Source organism: Rosa rugosa, chromosome 6 (assembly GCF_958449725.1).
Source record: "Rosa rugosa chromosome 6, drRosRugo1.1, whole genome shotgun sequence".
Classification (NCBI taxonomy): Eukaryota; Viridiplantae; Streptophyta; class Magnoliopsida; order Rosales; family Rosaceae; genus Rosa; species Rosa rugosa.
This window is the reverse complement of record NC_084825.1, coordinates 46,079,221-46,094,531: the sequence shown is the minus strand read 5'-3', so window position 1 is coordinate 46,094,531 and position 15,311 is coordinate 46,079,221. Positions and strand designations below refer to the sequence as shown.

Sequence of the window (15,311 nt, the reverse complement as noted above, 5' to 3'; positions counted from 1 at the left end):
CGGGTGAACTAATTATGGCCTATTGGTTAAGTTAAAATCAATACGGTGGAGATCACATATTCGAATTTCACTGTCATGAAAATGGATGGGTGCAGGATCAAAGATAAATAAATAAATTGGTATCTTAACAACTATAAATAAAGATTCTCTTTTGGTGTCAAAAGACTTCAAGTCAATAAAATATAAATAGATAAACATAATCGACCAACAAAAAAAGTAAAAACTCTTGATTCATGGCTCGAGAAAATAAGAGAAGATTATAATAGCAGTACACCCCTTGTATCTAATGAGCATCACCATGTCACATCTCCTATATTCGAGCTTAAAGAGTTTGTTCCTATTGTTGATTCAACACCTAGAGACTATGTTCCTACTGCTCCTGCATCCAATAATGATAGTACAATACTCAATGATCCATAGTCAATAATTAAAGATTTTGCTTCTATGCAAGAGCGCATGATACAATTTGAGTAGGTATGTTCTTTTGTCTTAGACTTTTGTTATCAGATTTCTATCAAACATTATAATATTGGATTTTTGGGTCAGTTGGCTATTTGATTATTTGAGATATGTTTATTACATGATGTGGATTTGATTATTTGAGATATGTTTATTACATGATGTGGTTTAATTTAAGAAGAATAAAATATGTTAATTGTAACACTTAGAAGAATTAGTAAACTTTTATTAAAATATATGAAGTATTTTAATTAATCCACCTCATTCTAAAAAACTCAAAACATACCCATATTATGCTGAAAAAGGTTTTCGGTACTTTCTCATCCTCCTTCTTTTTTCTCATCCTCCTTCTTGGGTTAACAAGAGGTTTTCATTGTCTTCAAACCAAACCTTTACCTAACTATAGCTTTGAGCCGAAAAATATTGCATGTCAACTTGACAGGCCAAATTTATAACCAGCATGTTTGTACGCAAGAAGTTAGCAACACTAGGTTCTCAGTTTTCTAACCTAACTCCAGCTGGTTTAATTCTTCTTGATTACAAGCTATGTATATATAATGCATGCAGCTCTGGGATTCAATGAGACTTGCCCAAATCATTTTAATGAGCACTGGTTGGGCTGGGCAATGTGCTTAATTGGGTTAATTTTTGAATTAATTTTAAGTACGTTAACAACTCTCTAACATAGCTTCCAGAACTTATAAATCGATCAGCTGATCGATTTATTAGGTTCCGCCTTGGGTCGTTTATAACAATTTTTTTTATTTTTAAAGTAGGGTAATTTATATTTTTATAAGGAAAGAGATGGAGAATTAGAGAGGTTACCGGCTGCCTTACGTACTTAATTAGTCCAAAAGCTGGATAGATTGTGGATTTACCAGTAACAAATCACGTATTATATTGAATCAGCTCAACAACTTGATATTACAGCTAATTAGCCGGGATATTTGATTTTAACACACTTAATCCCTTTAAGTCTCATAACTGATGATATTCATTAGCTAATGTAAATATTTGAGACCACTTAATATCTAATTAATGAAAAAGCTGAAACTAGCTAGTCACGAGTGATAAACAAAACTCATAACTAGAGTTGGGATAATACAGGGTTCAGAATGAAAGTTGCGAATTATTTAGTATCAAAAAAGAAAATCAAGGACACCCAAACAGACAAATGGTACCTAATAGACCATCATGCTCTCATCTCAATCTCAATTTTCACAATTAATGGGGTAGAGTAGAAACCAAGGTACGTGATTGAGAAGGGAAAAGAATAAGACACCTGTGAAGTCCACGTACTGTACAATCTGATTGCTTGGTCTGTTGGTCAGGCTCTCAGAGAAGACACATTTGTGCTCTCAACCAAGCTAGCTGGGTTTTCAGAAAATGTTTGCAGACAATGTTAAGAGAAGTTATTTAAGATTAGAGTTTCGTCTGTATTTTAACATCGCAGGACGATGAGGGATTATATATCATATTGGCAGATAAGGATTAAACCGATCAGTGGCTCTAAAGCACGAACCAAGAGAAAATATCGACATGTGAGTGTGTCTATGAACTCAAACGTACATAGCATTGAAGTAATAACTTGTGTTCTGTTATTCTGAACAAGTTGACAATAGAACTTTTCATTTTGGTCTAAATTGACGATAGAACGATGAATACTAAAACATGGCAAAACCCAAAAGAGATCGACAATGGAAGTTTCCCAGAAATTTCCTTAACGCAGTAACATCATTTTAGGGTGATGAGTTTTGTCACACCTACAAACTTTTCCCAAAGCTTATATAACATGAATAAACCAACATGTTTACGTCTCGTCACCGTTATTGAAATGTTTAAAGCAACTAAGTAAGCGACCTAACTAAGTAGAATAACCAATTAGGTGTGAACAAGTGGACTTTGTCATGATCACTTCAGGAAGTTGTTGTTGGGGTTAAGAAAACGATCTTTTATGTATATATAACATTGCGTATAATCCTCTTTTCGTTGCAGATACATCTACTCAAAACCCAAAATGAGTAATTAATACAGATTTTGGTGTGACTAGTTTGGCAAACTGTTTAAACTGCTTTATTGTGCCTTATAAACCGGGAAACATAGAAAACCCATGCAAGAAGTTATACAAATGGATCATTCTTCTGTTGTTTCAGAGCTAGAAGGGACACTCCTCAAGGACACCGACCCTTTCTCCTACTTCATGTTGCTGGCATTCGAGGCGTCCGGGTTGTTCCGGTTCGCCTTGTTGCTAGTCATGTGGCCGGTGATCCGGTTTCTCGAGATGATAGGTAGGGAGGAGGCGGGGCTCAAGCTCATGATCTTTTTTGCGGTGGCAGGAGTTAGCGAATCGGAGATCAAATCAGTGGCTCGAGCTGTGCTGCCGAAGTTTTACGTGGAGGATGTCGATATGGAGGTGTGGAAGGTGTTCAGTGCTTGTGACGAGCGGGTTGTGGTGACAAAGATGCCGAGGATAATGGTGGAGAGGTTTGTGAAGGAGCATTTGCGTGCTGATGAAGCTATCGGTTGCGAGCTTGTTGTGAACCGATTTGGGTTAGCCACAGGGTTCGTTAAGGGTGAAGTTGGATCCAGTCATTCCTGTGACCGGGTGGCCAAGCTGGTTGCAGAGGAATTAAAACAACCTACGTTAGGGTTGGGAAGGCCTACATCATCACGTTCTTCGTTTTTATCGTCATGCAAGGTAGGTTATGAATATTTGCGTCATTGACTGTTCCCTAAACTAACTCTTCCTTATATTGATATATTTATCACCTAACAATTCTAATCGGTAATAATGTGCGGAAGTACCACCAGATGACGAATTGTTATTTGGCATAAATGTTATATTTAGTAACTAGGATTGCAGAGAACTAATGGGCAAAGTTTCATACTTAAGATTTAGAAAAACAATTTCCTTGTAATTTATGTGATGTACAAAATAATTGTAAGACCAACAGCTAGCTTTCATTTCACCTCATGGGAAACTGGCTTATCTACAGGAACAAATGCACCCACCATTCATGATGACCAACCAAAAGAACGAACAACAGCTCCTCCGCCCCCTCCCCGTGATCTTCCACGACGGCCGACTGGTCAAGCGCCCGACCCCATCCACCGCTCTCTTAATCCTCCTATGGATGCCCCTAGGCATCTTACTAGCCTTCTTTCGTATAACCGTGGGCTTGATGATGCCAATGTGGGCTAAACCCTCGGTGTCCCGGTTACTGGGAGGCAAAGTCATCGTTAAAGGCAAACCCCCACCCCCACCCGCAGTCCCCGAAAACAACAACTCTGGCGTACTATTTGTCTGCACTCACCGAACCCTAATGGACCCCGTCGTCCTGTCCACAGTACTCGGCCGTAGGATTCCAGCCGTCACATACTCTGTCTCTCGATTCTCCGAGATCATATCCCCGATCCCCACCGTCCGATTAACCCGAATCCGACATGTGGACGCCGAGAAAATCAAGCGTGAACTCTCCAAAGGAGATCTAGTGGTCTGCCCCGAAGGAACGACGTGTCGCGAGCCTTTCTTGTTGAGGTTCAGCGCACTCTTTGCCGAGCTCACGGACCGAATTGTCCCCGTGGCCATGAACTATAGGGTTGGGTTCTTCCATGCAACCACCGCCAAGGGCTGCAAGGCTTTGGACCCCATTTTCTTCTTCATGAACCCTAGACCGGTGTATGAGGTCACGTTCTTGAACCAGTTGCCAATTGAAGCTACCTGTTCGTCGGGGAAGAGTCCTCACGATGTTGCTAATTACGTGCAGAGGATCTTGGCAGCCACATTAGGGTTCGAATGCACCAACTTCACCAGGAAGGACAAGTACAAGGTGCTCGCCGGGAACGACGGAACCGTCAGTTGTACTTCTTTAGCTGACGGAGTTAAGAAGGTTGTGAGGACCTTTATGCCGTTTAACACAAAGACAATGAAGGAATAATGATTCTTCGTCTGGTGCATGCTTTCTGAGTGTTGAGTTTGTAATTTTTTTCTGTGTGTGTTGATTTATTCTTTTTCTGTTTTCTCAAAATAAAGTACCAGTGTAATTGATGATGATGGTATTATTTGTAAATGGTTTTGGGTCTTGGAATTAACAGAAGACATTTGATTTGGTAGATTAATCTTGGTCATCCTAATTTAGGTTTGGCTCCAGCTTGAGGATGGTGAACGCACATACATGAACTTCTAAATTCACCCAGAAATTTGATTAGCACGTACATACATACATGTTTTCTGATATCTAATTTGTTTTGTTTTTATTTTCATATTTTGGTGGGATTGGTTGGGCTGGTTTTAAGTTGATGATGGGTTGTCGGTGAGCCGTAACCTGTTGGTTAGCCAGCCTAACTAACACTGTGGAGGTCATGAGTTCAAATCTCACTGACATCAGGAATGGGGTGGGGTGGGGAGTTACATTGTCGTCTAGAGTAAAAAAAAAGTTGATGATGGGTTCGTATTTTGGTGAGATTGGTTTGAAATTTTAGTTTCATATATTTGGTAATGGCGCCAGTTGTGTTATGTATACATATCTAATCTTCGTGAGTGCTGGGCAATTCACATGCAGTTAGCTCTTCTTGCAGATATGCATGGTAACCCTAAAGTTCAAATAAGTACGTTGAACTTTTTAGTAGTGGTCTATTGAGCTGTCTGGTGGATGCACTCTAAATTGAGTCTAAAAAAAAATAATTTAAAATAATTTGTTTATTAGGAGTTATGCAGAAAAAATTTGTACTTCTTCATAAATCACACAATAAGTAGTCGTTTATGATGAGTCAAATTCAAGTTCACGCACTTATAAATAAGACTTATACCATAAACTAAATGAGCTAAGACTTGAATAGTTTTTTTTTTTTTTTTTTTTCACAACCGAAATGATAACTTTATTAGCTCAATACACCAATGAAGGTAAAACTATCCTAAAACAGTACAATCACCACTGGTGTCCATTCATAACATCGTGAAACAAAAAAAGACTAACTTCTCTATATAACATAAAAATTGAGGATTGGATTAATGGAGTTCGAAGAACTATCGTAATAAAAATTGAATATTCCAAATTTCTTTCTCCATGCTAGACTACAAAAGTATGATTGGCACTGAATGAAAAAAAGGACAGGGAAGCAGGCGATGTGAGCAAAATATAATGACGTATTGGACACTGGTTTTCTTGATGAGTCAGCTCGTATGGCGTGGCACGTTTGAACGCCCAGCCGAGCCATTCTCAAGTCGAGCCTAGCTGCCTCACTCACTTCAGCAAATTTTTTTTGGTCGTGAAACTGATATTCATAAAGCCAAAAGGCATATGGAGGCCCAAACAAAGCCAATGGCAGGCAACAAACCCCTCAAAGTCAGAAATTCATAAGAATTAAGACATGAGTATGATAATAACTAAAAAACCAAATTACAACTTAAAAGCCCAAGCAACCCAAAAAAAAACCCAAGCCCTAATCAAAGCTTCTTCTTCCTCTCCACTTTGCAGCCGCCATATCAGATTCGTCACCGGAGCTCCGACGGAAATCGTGAGCAAGGATTGGTAACCAATGGTGGTCTGCAGAGGTGAGGATACGGACAGAGCCGCCATACATTCTCCAGTTGACCGATTACGAAAAGATCTCGCATAAAAGGATAACAACAACTAAACCAAAATAGATCTTAGCAAAGAAATTTGAGATCTGAAGAGGTGGTTGCAGAGGTGTGCGAAATCTTCCATGGCAGGACAAGGTAGACAAGAAGAAGAAGATTTGTTCACGGTTTGGGAATCTTGAGGAGCAAAGGAAGAACAAAAACTGAGAATGACCATGAGAACAAAACTGTCCAGATCTAAGATCTAAACACAACTTTGATCTGTGAGGGTTGAAACTCAGATGCAAAGGAAGAGGAAAAAACAAGGAAATCAAGTCACCACTTGGGTGAGGAGTCACCACAGGGGATGAGGAGTCACCACAGGGGATGAGGAGTCACCAGATGGGTGAGGGAATCAAAAAAGAAAGGTTTGTTGTAGAGATGAGAGAGCTTGGGTTAGAGAGAAGCTCCTGCTTCTCTCTCTAACAACAGTCCACTCACTTCAGCAATTGGATGCCAATTTGGTGGTCTTAAATAATTTGGCTCATCCAAAACATTCAGTTTATTACTTAAGCCACCTGCCCTTTTTTTAATAAATAGATCTCCTATTTTCTTTTTTAAGGAAAAAAAATATCATTTTGGAAAGTCTAGTAATTTATTGAATTAATTTTTATATATTTTTTTCAACTGCAATGGACTGTTGTTCTTACATCAAACTATGAACTCTACTTATTAATAAAGAATTTATACTCTAAAAACAAATTTTAGTTTCATATAATTAGTTATTAGCATTTGTCCACACATGCTCTCTATGTGTAAGTTATTTTTTTTTTTTTTAGAAAATTAAAAAGAAAAGAGTTGGTTATTGCTGAGAAAATAAAATGGGAGAGAGAAAAGTGGGTTATGGATTTGTGTGTATTTTTTTTAATAATAATACATTTTATAAATGTCTTAATTATCCTTGTGATTTAATTAATTCTCAAAGTTTATTAATTTTCTGAGGTCAATTCTGTCAAAATTTTAGATTTTAGCTAACAAAGTCTCTTCTCTTAATAATAGTATAGATACAACAGCGTAATATAATTTTCACTTTCACACTACTTGGATCTTACGGTGTTAAGCATCTTCACCAGTCATAAAAATAAGAATATAAACATGTAAGTAAGACTGAAATTGATGTAAACTTTTACAACACAAATATAAGGACTTGAAGGGATCTCTTGTTTTAATTTTTCTTTAAATCGTCAACAGCGTCAAGTATAATTGCTAAACAATTTTTGATTATATACTTGATATTCAAGATGTACGTTGGTTGTAATCAAATTATTCACCACCTCACCTTATTCGAAATTCGTAAAACCTTAATTTAACTAATTAAAAATTTGTAATTATCAAATATAACCGCGTAAATAAATTTACAAAAAATGATCCTATATACACTTTAATAGATTTTAATATATAGCTGACTCAGTTTTTTCTTATATAAATGTCATTTATATTTTAAAACACTCCGAACACAAAATTAATAAAAAGACAAAAATTGAAATAAAAAAAATAGCAAATAAAGAAAAAATAACTTAACTACATTTTATAAGGATCACATCCATGATCCATCCAGTGCCATTGTTAATTTGGTTAGGAAAAACAGCCAAATAGAATCTAATATTTTCCACCTGAGCCGAATCTTCGGCTAAACCCTCGCGCCGACTCCGTTCCGTTCCGTTCCTACCTCACAGTCCCACATCTCTAACGCTACTAAACGTCGTAACCACTCCGCCCACTCACGCCCCGCCACGTACCCCTCCCCATGAGCGTTACCGCCACGCCAACTCCTACGCGCTTTTGCCGTTAATAACTTGATCCCCTCTCCATAAAATCGATTTTTCCCTCAACACGCTAACACTCAAAGTCGAACTCCGTCTTCTTTCTCTCTGTGTTTTTACCAAACAGTCCTTTAGAGTTCTTCTTGATCATAATTTGGATTTGGATTTGGATTTCAAATTCAAATTTGTTTGCTCGATTCATTCATTCAGTGTTGATTTTTGGTGTTCGGATCGCGAGAATTTGATCGTGTTACATGTCCGCAGCGACGACGTCATGGTACTGCTACAGATGTAGCAGGTTCATTAGAGTTTTCACCGACGCCGGCGACTCACCGGTGGTGTGTCCGGACTGCGGCAGTGGCTTTGTGGAAGAGCTCGGCAACCCGGCCCGCTCCGTCCACGTGGATTTGCGCCGTTCCGCTGCTGCGATGTACATGATTGGAGCCAACAACCGCTTCGGTTCCAATCATGATCTCCGACGACCTCGCAGAAACAACAACGGCGGTGGCGATGACCGATCGGTGTTCAATCCGGTCATCGTGGTGCGCGGAACTGAGGGGGGGAATGAGGGAAGAGGATTCGAGCTGTTTTATGACGATGGATCCGGGTCGGGTCTTCGGCCCTTGCCGAATAACATGTCCGAGTTTTTTCTCGGGTCCGGGTTCGACCGCCTGTTGAGTCAGCTTTCGCAGATCGATTTGAACGGAATCGGACGGTACGATCAGCGGCCGGCGGCGAAGTCGGCGGTGGAGTCGTTGCCGACGATCGAGCTGGACGATTCGCACGTGGCGGAGGAGTCTCACTGCGCCGTGTGCAAAGAGCAATTTGAATTGGGAAATGAAGTTCGAGAGATGCCTTGCAAGCATATATACCACTCCGATTGCATCCTGCCGTGGCTTGCGCAGCGGAATTCGTGTCCGGTGTGCCGGCAAGAGCTGCCGGTGGACTCTCCGGCGGTGGTGAATCCGGCGGCGGCTCTGAGTGAGGGCGAGAACGCCGCGCTGACGATCTGGAGGCTTCCGGGAGGCGGATTCGCGGTGGGGAGGTTTGCCGGCGGCGGGAGAAGAGCCGGCGGCGGCGATCGGGAGCTTCCGGCGGTTTATACGGAGATGGACGGCGGGTTTAACGGCGGCGCGCCGAGGAGGGTTTCGTGGTCGAGGAGCGGCGGGAGAGGAAGACGCAGAGGTGGAGTCAGGCGGTTTGTTAGAGGCTTGTTCTCGTGTTTCCACGGTGGCAGCGCAGTTGCGCCTCGGTCGTCTTCTCCTCCGAGTTCGTGGCCGGAAGTGAGGCCTGCGCCGATGAACGACAGGAGGGTGAGGCCCTCGAATTCGGAGAGGCCAACTCCCACGGCCCGGACGCACAGGACTTGGTCTATGGAGGTTAACAATGGGGTTGTGACATTGTAAAAAGTAAAAGCTTTTGGCGCAAAGCATTGGTGATTGGTGTTTGGTGTTTGGTTGTGAATTCATTCACCGTAAATATGGAGGGAAAGAATGAATTCAATCTCGGCTCTCGTTTCGACTTTCGAGCGCATAAATTTGGTGACAAGGGAGATTCTTTGAGATTGAGAATCGCATGAGAGCTCGAAATAGTTATAGTTAGGAAGAAGAAGCACAGCAGCAGCTGCAGCATAAAAGAGCGGCTCTAGCAAAAGGTATAGGTACCTTGTTTATCCTAGAGCCTTATCACGTTTCATGAGCTGAATTGGAGTTAGATTACCTGCTTTCTTGAGCTAAAATAGCTAGATTGTTATAGCTTCCATGAAATTGTAATTGGAAATGGAAGTCAGATTTAGTTTACTGTCCATCTTACTCTTCCTGTCATTATTTCTTAAAAGATAGCAATAATTCATTCTGGATTATATTGTAGTCTACAAAGCCTCTTGCTCAATGTTCTTAGATTGATTGGGAAATTACAATGATGCTGAAAATATTGTCTACCCAGTTCACAGATCGAGATATCGACAAATTTAAAGTACAGAATGAACTTTGAGATTAAACCCAAGCTTGTTTCATCAATGGCTCTGCAGGGCTGGCTTTTGGTTAGTTAGCCGGTCCTGCATAGAAGTCTTGAGTAGATATTTCTTCTTCAGCTCAACAACCACGGCATCTATATTCTTTTAGATTCTTATTGTTAGTTCCAACCAATAAGCATTGAAGATAAGCCCAACATAGCCAACAGATTAGGAGGAACCAAATGGCTCACGCTGGGTGTCTGGAACCGGATATTATTCGATCCTTAGCTTGAAGCAGAAGTGCTTTAGATATTATTCAAGTGCTTATGAGTCATCTTAGAATACGCATCCCCCTGAATGGTGCTTGGTTAGCTGTAAGAATGAAAACCTCTCATGCCAGATGTATTGATTTAGACAGAAGATCTTAGATATTTGAGTGAATTTGCATTCCAGGCCATCTGGTTCGGAGTGCGACAGGTGATGCCACACACCATTCTGTTGAGGATTTATTCTTAGCATATGCCAAAACCGTGTCACACCATTGAAAACCCTCTTGAGGGAGGAATCGGATTTCGCGGGTTGGGGTGTTATTTCGACATTTTGTGGAGAAATCTTAGTATGCCTCACAAGTTATTTACTATGTTGGAATAAATGAAAATACAAGTAAACACTTGCTAATTGTCGTAGTATGATGAATTTAATATGTTTGTGATGTTAGAATCTCATAAATTTTTCACCGAATTGGAGTTGAAATTTTTTTATTGTAGATTCCATACCTACTTTCATGGGAAACTTAGTTTAATGCTTACAGAATAAAATCACGTTTTTGTCTGTCAATCCGATTCTTAACCTTCTTTTTTTTTTTCTTTTTCTTTTTTTTTGAGAATAAGGTTAAGAATCTCTTAATCATAGAATGTGATGAAAACAAACTCAGCCACTATCTTTAGTGGTCCAATCGACTTGGGCCTGCTTGTCAATGTTTCCTGGGTTAATCATTTTGGATTTTTGGAGATCTGGGTCTCGATCTCAGGTTGAGCCCAAACCGAGACGTCCTTGCCAATTGATAGGGGCGTCGCCCTATTTTACAGAGTTGGAGACTTGGAGTTGATTTGAGATTTTGAGTAAACTACGAGTTTTATCATTTATAAGTAACATTTTGGCGAATACATTTTCAACGACCTCTCTCTATAGTTTGCTTCAAATGTAGGACATCATTTAAATGAGAAAGTAAAAAAGATAAATTTCCTACTTCTTTTCCAAGCATTACATATGAAATGTACGAATAACAGGAAGTGTCGATTTAAAAACATAAAACCACGGGATTCATGTTAAAGTCGGAGACTAGATGAAGTTGGCATCGATTTGAGTAGACTACGAGTTTTATCATATATAAGTAACATTTTGGCGATTACATTTTCAACAACCTTTCTCTAACCGTTAGAGGCTTTCCGCTCGAAAAATTCTCCATGACCGGAGTCCGGAGATGGTCACCAACTCTCACATTCCCTCCCTCTTCCTCCACTCTTCTGTGGACTTAATCTTGCTAGTCGACATGCATTTAGGATCGTTCATATCAAGTTTAAGTCTTAATCAAATCTAGTCACTGAACTAATCCACCTTGGAGATCGATGCCTTATTGTATAAGAGTTAAAATTTAAAAATCCTAATTTCTTCAATAGAAGTTTCTTATTGTTTAATTGGTTCTTTCATCGATGCTGATAGTGAGGGTTGGAGACTAAGACTAAACAGAGCTTGAATTTTGGGAGAAAATAACAAAATAAGTGGGTGAATGGAAGGAACTAATCGCCTTAAAATTTACAACTGCATGCAACTGAGTTCGGCCTTGGTCATGAGGATGACTGATTGAGAGAGAAAGCATACCGAACTCGTTTATTTTTTCATATTGTCTTTGTTGAAGCTAGCTAATCATCATCATCCATTCGTCTAATCAATTCCTACACAAATTATGAGTCAATTTCGAGTGTTGTGGGGGGATGTTGTGGTTCATAATCATATACAACTACGCATAAGCATACAGTTAAGATATACGTGTTTATTCTAATTAGAATAATGATAGGTGAATCATTTTTTTAGATATCACATACATCGATCTTATCTTATGTGGCTGTTAATATAACACAAAATCAAACATATAAAGTTTCATTGAATTATGTGGCTCTATCATGTTAGCTATCAAATAATGTAAGATGTATTATACTGAAAAAAATGATTACTGCTATTCTTCTAGTTATTGGATTGTGACATTTAAATAGGCTTGGAAGCTCCAATTGATACTCTTTTCCACCCTAATCATAGAATTAGCATGTCTCTAAAGTTGTGAATCTTGTCAATAGAGATAAGGTTGATGTGGTTCGAATTATGTATGGTCGAGAAAATTAGGCCTATCAGCTTAAGTGAATGTGTTCCACTTGAGAGATCGAATTTAGTACAATTATTCATCGTCTTGCACTCTTGCTTATTGATCTGCAAGAGCCTAATTGGCTTATAAATTGTGTTAATAAGTTAATTACAATGTTACATCTTCCAATTTGTACTCTCATCTACCACTGTGGGAGGGTCTAGGCTTCTACCACCGTCCATTTAGCATGCCAAAATCTTTGTCCCATTGTTTGGAAAAAAGGAGTCATAGGCTTTTGGATTTGCAATCTGGTCCATGCGTGCACTTAATTCTGTTCTTTGTCAAATACACAGAAGTTTGAAACCCTAAAAACAGAGGGCCTCCCTTATTGCCTTGATTTTGACAATATTCGTAGATATGGTCCCAAATAGGTTGCAAACGGACAATTGGGGATGACAATTTGATAGATGCAAAGGGACATGTGGTTGGACCAGAAAGCTTGAGTGCTTGACTTGAATGAAAATAATCTCACCTATTGAGTCTAAGATTTGAGCAATTTTAGTCATTGCATGTTGCTGTCAAAACCCGCACGATTCCAATTAGTTTCAGTCCCAATCTGTTTGGCATTAGGTACAGCTATAGCATTGAATTTAAGATTATAACCCTAATTAATTCTTGTAGAACTAGCATGCAATTGCTCTTCTTTGATTTGATGCCTAATTGAATACACCAATCATTAGTCAACAAAAATCTTAGATCACAATGTAAAGTATGTTATCTTGAATATGGTCACACCAACAAGTTACTTTAGTAGTTAGCTCTGATAACAGTGTAAACATCGTGGTCACATTAAAATTTTGTTAGAAAAAATGAAACTACTATGATTTATATTTAGACTAAACAAATATAATAGATTTTTTCAATAAAAGAGAGTTATGAATAAGATGTTATGTTGTTTAGAGATGTCATATGGAAATTATTCTATGCACCGACGGTGCAAGTGACCCAACCCTTATAAAATAATCTCAACCCTTGATATTTATTATCAACTTTATTTTTAATAAACAAAAAGTGTATTTAATGCAATCTAACCATTCATTTATGTTGGTGCAAGTGCACGGCGGTGCTCTGAATAATCTCTCGTCATACAAATAACTTAATAAATAGATAGTAAAAATCAGGGTGAGTAAACAATGTGGTCTAATTAAAATTCTATTGGACGAGAATAAAAGTGTACAAGTACCTTCCACTATACATTTCAACTATACAACTTTTCATTATGAATAAACCGAACTATTCTTCCATAAGTGAGTTCTTATTGGCGTTTGGAATGTTAAATAAGCATTTTCCGGCAAAAGTTCCCAAAGGGATTTTATTTGACTTTACTAGAATATGGGAGCACCCAGCTGTTCTAAAGACCAAAGTCCAGATTATCGGTGTTTGCCGAAAGCTCAAACAGTCAAACGAGTGTTCATATTTAATAATAGTTTGTGTTTGGAGTTTTTTTTTTTTTGAGGAGTTTGTGTTTGGAGTTGACAATATAATTAATACACACTGATGAGTCATTGAGTTGTTAATCTAGCAAGATTATCATTAATTGTCTAATTATAAAGTTCATGGGTCAAGGCTTAAACTAATAGAAAAGTTTCCTCATCTCCATGCAAGAAGTTTTTGGTGGGTGTTGGGTTTCTTCCCGATTTAATTAATTTTCATTTTTACTAATCATGTATTAATTTTTGTTGCCAGTTGTATCTTCCAGATGAACGCCTTTTCAAAGAGCATGTCGGGCATTCACGAATCACAAAAATTAATTAAGATTGTTATTCAAGATTAGAGAGATCAATGTCAAGACTCAAGTAAATATATAGCAAAATGAGGGAAAGCTATACAAGAGAGAAGATGAAGAATCGGAAGCGTGCAGTCAAAATCAGACAGAAAATCGCAATGAAATCTATGCTTACCGTGTTGATTAGGGATGGAGTCGAGACGTCGAGTTAGGTTTAATCATTGAGAAAAGAAAGATATATAATGAAGCAGTTAGCACAGTTCATCCCATTTAATATATGGAATATGGATCGACTGATAGCAATTCCCAGCTAGCAAGAGAATAACAAAATTAAGAAGCATATAACGCAAGAATGCTTATGTCGGTACCAAAGCAGTCGGTGCATGAAAGAAATCTGTACAAAGTTGGGGCAAATCAGAATTTTGCATTAAAAGATTTGCACTTTATATGATAAAATAGAATACAGACAACAAAAAAGAATCTCGTGAACAAAGTTCATCCTAGAATATAGGAACAGTTACAACACGAGAGATATCGATCAAAAGCTTTTGTTTTTTTGGTTTGGAGTAATATTGAAGGAATCATAAAGAATTGTGATTTTGGTTTATATGTTTTGAATTTTGAATTTTTTTTTTTTGGTGAACTGAATTTTGAAATTTTGATCAAAAGCTAAATAATATTGTATAGAAATAATTATATAATAGTTGTAATTTAGTCATTTTCATTATTACGTTGTAAATGATAGGTAGTGGCTCTATTCAATAGTCATACCTAGATGGGTTGTTATGAGTAGCTTCACTAAATTTATAGTGTCTTCAACTCCAATGATTTCTTGGACAAAAAAAAAAAAAACAAACAAACAAACTTGTGTAAACGATCATTTCATAGTGTCTTCAACTCCAATGATTTCTTGTTGATCTTACGATTGGTAAAAACATATTATGTTGTGATATACACTTTCGATTTCAACATTAAAATGACACAAATATTAAAATTATACGATGAAATTCAAAACACATGTGTCAAAATTTTTATCTAACCAAAACACAATGACCTTTATGAACATAACTACGTGAGGTAGCTCCATCCATAGATCGACAATGTTGTTCATCATTTCGCTCATTTCATTTCTTGGAAATATTTTTATTTGATTAGAGGAGTTTTCTTATTTTCACATGGATATTCTAAGAGCAAGTGCAGCGGTTGCACTTTGACTGGGCAAAGGGAGGGATTTGCTGATGTGTTGACCGGGTAAGTGAATTTTTTGCTTCCACCGGTCTTGCTTTGCCCAGCCAATTGTTGGCTTTTCTTGACTGAGGCAAAAAAAAAAGGCAACAGCCTGACTAAAAGCTTGACCCAGCTTGCCCGGC

At 38.3% G+C, this 15,311-nt stretch overlaps 2 protein-coding genes across 2 annotated transcripts; both read left to right on the top strand.

Annotated features, from left to right (window-relative positions):
- Window positions 1-2,543: 2,543 nt before the first annotated feature.
- LOC133715380 (glycerol-3-phosphate acyltransferase 5-like) lies at window positions 2,544-4,511 on the top strand. The gene is made up of 2 exons (XM_062141867.1): window positions 2,544-3,157; window positions 3,456-4,511. The coding sequence occupies exons 1-2, from the start codon at window positions 2,570-2,572 to the stop codon at window positions 4,395-4,397; spliced, it is 1,530 nt and encodes a 509-aa protein (XP_061997851.1). The 5' UTR covers window positions 2,544-2,569; the 3' UTR covers window positions 4,398-4,511.
- Window positions 4,512-7,896: 3,385 nt separating this feature from the next.
- Window positions 7,897-9,703, top strand: LOC133714954 (E3 ubiquitin-protein ligase RDUF1-like). Its single transcript, XM_062141239.1, has one exon. It carries the CDS (start codon window positions 8,097-8,099, stop codon window positions 9,246-9,248), a length of 1,152 nt encoding a protein of 383 aa, XP_061997223.1. The 5' UTR covers window positions 7,897-8,096; the 3' UTR covers window positions 9,249-9,703.
- Window positions 9,704-15,311: the final 5,608 nt, after the last annotated feature.

Bases quoted from the DNA above. Each gene is read 5' to 3' on its own strand.
- LOC133715380 (XM_062141867.1), top strand. From the start codon at position 2,570: ATGCAAGAAGTTATACAAATGGATCATTCTTCTGTTGTTTCAGAGCTA. The intron at 3,158-3,455 runs GTAGGTTATGAA...GCTTATCTACAG, and splicing joins CGTTTTTATCGTCATGCAAG to GAACAAATGCACCCACCATT.
- LOC133714954 (XM_062141239.1), top strand. From the start codon at position 8,097: ATGTCCGCAGCGACGACGTCATGGTACTGCTACAGATGTAGCAGGTTC.